Raw genomic sequence first — 6392 nt, 5'->3', positions numbered from 1 at the left:
GTAACATCCCTTTGTGTCATGGATACATCCAACTCTGGACTTCCCCATTAGATTCTGGCAAAAGCCCCACCAGAGCCCCCGCCAGAGCCAGAAGGCGGTTCCTCAGGTCAGGAAGGGGTTTTCCTGCCGCCGGAGCCGCGACCTCGGCCAGCGGTGGAGCGGGGCTTCGGCGGAGGGAGGTGCGGGGCCTCGGCGGAGGGAGGTGCCGGGGGCGCCGCCCACGGCCTCCTGGGCTCGGCGCGCGGGGCCGGGCTGCGGTTGGCCACAAGAGGCATCCATCTTCCCGGACCAGCCAGGCGTTTCCTAGCGGAGCAGGGGCGGGGGCTTGGACGGAGAAGGGCACAGGCCGGAGCGCGGTCCGCTCCCGCGAGCCTGGCCCCGCCTGGCGGAGCCCCGAGGAGCCACCGCCCGCAGATCGCTGGCCGGGCGCCCGCGAGGCGCGAGCCGTGTGCGCACCCTCAACTTTGCTGCCGCCGGGGGCGCGGCTCCCGCGTGCGTGTGCGAGTGTGCCTGTCACTAGCGGCCTCCTGGGGGCAGCAGCGGAAAGGGGGACGCAGAGAAAGGCAGCCTCGGCGCACCGCGGCCAGGGAGGCAGAGGCCCCTCGCGGCGCCGGCTCTGGAGACCTAAACTCCGCCGGGGCTGTGCCCAGGGCGCGTCTGAGCGTCGCCGCCTTCACCCTCTCAGCAGCAGCGGGGACTCGCGTCAGGACTGCGTTTCCTTTCGCCTGCCGAGCTGTAGCGGCAGTGTCTGCGGGCAGAGGAGCGGCGGCCGTGGCAGCAGCATCCCCAGCCCGGGCGGGACCCTTGAGCGCCGGAGCCGGCAGCTGGAGGCAGGAAGGGAGGGTTGTGGCGCCCGAGCGGGGCGCGTTCCCAGCGCCTGCCCTCCGCCGCTGGCCCTGTCCCGGGCGCCCGGTGCGGGTCTCGAACAATGGTGCGGAGCGCCGGCGCGAGCCCCGCGCCCGCCCAGCGGCCGTAGAGGAAGTGGCCGGGCTCCCGGCGAGGTGGGCAGGGAGACGTCCCCCGCCACTCGCTGGCTGGAGTTTGCCTGCGCGTCCGGCCTCTCTAGCCGCGACCCCGGGGATCCCCTGGGATTATCGACGGAGCTCAATTTCGAGAGTATGGTGCCAGCGCCCGGGCTAATCTAGTCCTCTCTACTCGCTCCTTTTCCCCTCCTCCTACTTCTCCTCTCCCTCCTCCCTTCCCTCGGGTCGGCGCTGCCTCTGGATTGCCTGCGTGTGGGAGTACAACTCTGCCTCTCCAAGGAGAACGGGTTGTGACCACTGAACAAAACTTGCCCATTGAAAGCAAACCCGGAACAGCTGGATAATGTCCACCCCGAGCCGATTCAAGAAGGACAAAGAGATCATAGCCGAGTATGAAAGTCAAGTCAAAGGTAAGGATGGGAGCGGCTGCCTTGCTCCTTTTGTGTGCCTTCTTGTCATTGTGCTCGTGGAGTTGCGTTTCTAACTTGGTGTCTGCGTGGGAGGAAGGTGGTGAGGGGACAGCTCGAGCCCTGGCTGAGCCACCTGGGCTTCCTACAAGCCAGTTAGTTCCCAGTTGCAATCCCAGTCCCGTCAAACCCACGGGGAGCTGGAAACTGGGCGACTTCCCCCGCCAGCTGCCAGCCCGCATCTCTAATGGGGAGAGAACTGGCTTTAACTTAACCACCTTCAGCTGGGCAACTTATGTGGGAAGCAGGCAGCAGTGGAGGATCCTGTCCAGCTATTATTATCACCATCATTATTCTTTTTAAATGGTAGGATTGTCACTACGTAATTTTTTTACGGAATGATTTTTGTAAAGTCTGTGAACCCCAAGCGGTCTACAGCCTCATTGAGTGCAGGCTATTTCAGATATTTACACCACTCACCTATTTACACCGCTCACAATTTATTAGGGCGAGACCCCTTTTATTAAATAGCTCCCTAAAAGCCTGGCAGTTAAACGAAGCAGTGACTAGTGGAATCTGACTCTTCCTTTATAATGGGCCAGAATTCATTGCCATCTTTCACACTCACATGGGAATATTGCTTTATCATTTGCTGGAAGCCACTTGCATGTAAAATGAAGGTTTGAATATTTGAGTAGTAGTTTCAATCCATTTACATTGTCAACTAATGAAGGAAACCTAATTAAGGCTGATTAATTATTTTTACTTTCTATGCCTTGTGATTAAAAAAATATATATTTTCTCTCCAATACAAGTATTTTGTTTTGTTACTGAAGTGTTTCTTAAACGTATGTGTTAGTTGAATTTTTTCCTCCTCTTTCCTGAGGTCTCAGGAGTAGCTTTCCTGATTGAGACAATGGATGGAATGTTGGGATCGCCACCGTTCTTTGACACATTCAATGCAAAGTTCATAAAGATTGCTATGTACACACCTGTGTTTATCTATGCACAGTCTTATGAAAGGGCTACGGAGAGAGGCATTACTGTACTTCCCTTGAGCAAGGGAGGAGCAGCCTGAGTGTTCTTTTGTGTGGTCAAGTTGTAAAAATGCCTGGAGTCCTGTGAGAGGACCTGGTGGAGAAATCCTGTATCATCCAGTGTGAATACAGACCAACTCATTGTGGACACTGCAGACACAATATGCAAGATAACTTAGGTTATCTTTAGGATGACCCCTATAATGGAGTTATCTATAGGCTGACCCCTATAATGTGTTCAGGAGACACAGATTTTTGTCTGCTTGGAATTGTACTTGTTTCATTGCTATGGAAGTTGTGTTAGCAGATAAGTAATTATTTTCTTAGAGCCAGGTAAACTTTCTAATGAGACTAACCTTTCTTTTTTCAGTGAGTCCAACATAGCCTAAAACCTTTCATTCCAGGGCAGTACTCTTGTTCACAACCACCATTTCTCTGTGCAGTTTTTCCACATGGCTCTTTGTGGCAGGTCTTCAAGGGGTGGCGGTCTGGTTTTTCTGCCGCCTGGAGCACTAATTGGCAAATGCACTTCCAAATGTTGATTTCTTTATGTTTGCTGTAAGGTCACTTGCCAGTGATCAAGTCCTTATTTGAAAATCAGCGAAATGGGATGTGTTGCAATGTGTCTATCAAATTCAAACGGAAGAAAAATCATGAACATGGTGAAAATCACATTTGGAGCTAAGTCTGTCCCACAGAGAGTGACCTTCTCCCTATTTCCTTCAACACTTCTTCCTTCCACACACCCACGAGTCCCTAGGCTGCTTTAGGAGTCTTCACTGCACCTGCCCTGCCCTGTGTCCAGGCTTTACCTCCTCCTGCAATACCTACACATCCAGTATCTAACCTAGATCACTACATCCATACACAAACATGGGAATAAGGGAATATCATGGAGTCAGATCATATACGCATTAAATGGCACAAATTCACCTGGTACTTCTAGGCAAATCAAGAAGAGAGTGGGAGACAAATAACAGATAAATAGTACATGAGGCCAGCTGTCCAATGCAGGGAGAGTAGGCCCCTTAGTAAGGACAGCATGGGAGACAAGACTCTGGTTTTTCTGTACCCTCGCAGAGTGCTAGTCTGTTATTTACAGGTATGTGTTTTGGGATCAGGTGCAGTGGTGCATGCCTGTAATCTCCGCATTTCAGGAGGCTGAGGCAGGCGGATCACTTGGGGTCAGGGGTTCAAGACCAGCCTGGCCAACATTTTGGTAGAGAAACCACATCTTTACCAAAAAATACAAAAATTAGCTAGGTGTGGTGGCACACACCTGTGGTCCCAGTGTGCCTCTGGTTCCACTTGAACCCAGGAGGCAGAGGTTACAGTGAGCCGAAATCACATCACTGCACTCCAGTCTGGGTGACAGAGTGAGACTCTGTCTAATAAATAAATAAATAAATAAATAAAGGTATATGTATTTGGAACAAACTACTTTTTAAATTACAGTCAGCAACTTTATCTGATGATAAAAAAAAAAATTCTGTTCTGTTGCTAAAGGAAAACCTGACTGTGTGGGACTCATTAAGACATAAGTCTAGGCCAGGCACGGTGGCTCACGCCTGTAATCCCAGCACTTTGGGAGACCGAGGTGGGCGGATCACTTGAGGTCGAGACCAGCCTGGCCAACATGGTGAAACCCTGTCCCTACTAAAAATACAAAAATTAGCCGGACATGGTGGTGCATGCCTGTAGTCCCAGCTACCCTGGAGGCTGAGTCAGGAGAATTGCTTGAACCCGGGAGGCAGAAGTTGCAGTGAGCTGAAATTGCACCACTGCACTCCAGCCTGGCTGACAGAGCGAGACTCTGTCTCAAGAAAAACACAATGAATAAACATACATATTGGACTTTATAGGTGACTTAGGTGTGTGGGTGATTTCAAGAGTCATTTTGATTATATGTATTTTTTTTTTCTACCTTCTAACTTAGAACCTAACACTCTAGAATATTTTCCCCTCTTACTCTCTCCCATTTTCCCTAATAACAACTTTATTTATCTCAGAATTTTTGAGATAATGTTTTGACCTAAAGGAATGACTTCAGATATGGAATTTTTTTATTCTTGAATTTTTATTTTATATATATATATATATATATATATATATATATATATATATATATATATATATATAAAAGGAGTATCGGTCTGCCGCCCAGGCCAGAGTGCAGTGGCGTGATCTCGGCTCAGTGCAACCTCCACCTCCTGGGTTCAAGTGATTCTCCTGCCTCAGCCTCTGGAGTAGTTGGAATTATATACACGCACCACCACGCCCAGTTAATTTTTGTATTTTTAGTAGAGATGGGGTTTCGACATGTTGGCCAGGCTAGTCTCGAACTCCTGACCTCAGGTGATCCACCTGCCTCTGCCTCCGCCTCCCAAAGTGCTGGGATTACAGGCATGAGCCACTGCACCTGGCCCAGATACGGAATTTTGCCACTGTGGCTGCCTGCACAGGTTTTGGGAACAGACTTCATGGGGCTATTCTTAACTGTGAAAAGAACCATTCCTGATGATAATTCGTAATTTTATGTATAAGATCATAGATGTATCTAGTTGTGTGTATCATTTTGGGCAAGTCACTTAGCCTTTCTCTGGGTTTCGGTTTTCTTATCTGTAAGATAAGGAGTTGGAATTCTCTTCATCTTAAGTGTCTTTTTTTTTTTCTTTTTGAGACAGAGTCTCACTCTGTCACCCAAGCTGGAGTGCAGTGACACGATCTCTGCTCTCTGAAGCCTCTGCCTTCCGGTTTCAAGTGATTCTCATGCCTCAGCCTCCTGAGTAGCTGGAAATACAAGCGTGCACCACCATGCCTGACTAATTTTTGTAATCCTAAGTGTCTTTGAATCTAATTGAAGATGTCATATCAGTTCATATTAATTGCCTCATAAAATTTTCAAGCTTTTAAAGTTTTCAGTTGGCTGCTCTGTTTTGTGGAGAATCATTTTTGCTTTCACTTTTTTTTCATAAGTTCATGGACAGTGTATAAATTGAGTTCTTGGAGAATTAAAATAGAATACAATAAAGAATACAGAAAAAACAGTAATCAAAACCACATGCAGAGAAGTGTAGCACAGAATTGTAAGACAGAAGAATCAGGAATGATACAAGTGGTTAAACAATGGATAGGTTTAAATGTGGGACAAAAGGGGACCCCAGGCAACAGTTTTAAAGAATGAATTGAACATTTCATGCCTCTTGGTCAAATTCTCAAAGACTTAGAATAAAGAGAAATAAATCTCTTGTTTGAATAGGCCATTAGAAAGCAAGCATGTCTGGAAAAGTGTATGAAACCCAAACCAGTTGACTATGCTATTTGTTAGCATCTCTGGCAAATAGCGTAGCAGTGGAAGGGATTGAATAATTGGCTAGCAGAAGGTTTTGAGATTATCTGTGGACTTTAGTGATCTATGTAATTCTTGTATTCTGCAGCAAAAATATTGTGGAGCTACACATATGGGAACAATAAAGACTCAAAAAGACATGTTTTATGACGTGGAACTTATAGATGAGAGGCTGTGTTTGTTTTTAATAATGCATGTTGCTAGTTGCTAAGAATTGACAGTTATTATTTGTAGTATTTTCCTAGAGATAGCACCATATTTATCTACATGGAATATGTACAGGGAGTGCCAAGAAAATCTGTTGTTCTTTGACCACTCTGCAGCCTGACATACAAATAATACATTTTAGTAGCAGATGGAACATGAGGAAATGCCAATTTGATTTGGTATGGCCCTGCATCATGCCATAGCAATATGGAACCTGTGTCTGCATCTTACGTTCTTTCTTCAACATAGAATAGGAAGTGACAGCAATTTAAGTTATGAATTAAAACTTTATAGCTGGGAGGGACTTTTAACATTTTTTCTCCAACCCACTCATTACATGATGCAGGGAGGCTTAATGACAGAGTTGCACAATTAAGACGTACCTGGGACCAGAACCCAGGTTATCTTC

General features: G+C 47.5%; 1 protein-coding gene across 3 annotated transcripts in view; it reads left to right on the top strand.

Moving 5' to 3' along the window:
- The first annotated feature begins 239 nt into the window (after window positions 1-239).
- SRGAP1 (SLIT-ROBO Rho GTPase activating protein 1) overlaps window positions 240-6392 on the top strand; it is a 322245-nt gene continuing 316092 nt past the window's right edge. For all 3 annotated transcript variants that reach the window (XM_063593373.1, XM_008978446.5, XM_003824809.5), the window contains exon 1: window positions 240-1393. In XM_063593373.1, coding sequence (XP_063449443.1) covers window positions 1327-1393 — 67 coding nt within the window. In that variant the 5' untranslated portion in view covers window positions 240-1326. The remainder of the gene's footprint in view (window positions 1394-6392) is intronic.

The sequence above is a fragment of the Pan paniscus genome, chromosome 10, assembly GCF_029289425.2.
Source record: "Pan paniscus chromosome 10, NHGRI_mPanPan1-v2.0_pri, whole genome shotgun sequence".
Classification (NCBI taxonomy): domain Eukaryota; kingdom Metazoa; phylum Chordata; class Mammalia; order Primates; family Hominidae; genus Pan; species Pan paniscus.
The sequence above is the reverse complement of the archived record's forward strand: the minus strand, read 5'-3'. Positions and strand labels throughout refer to the sequence as shown.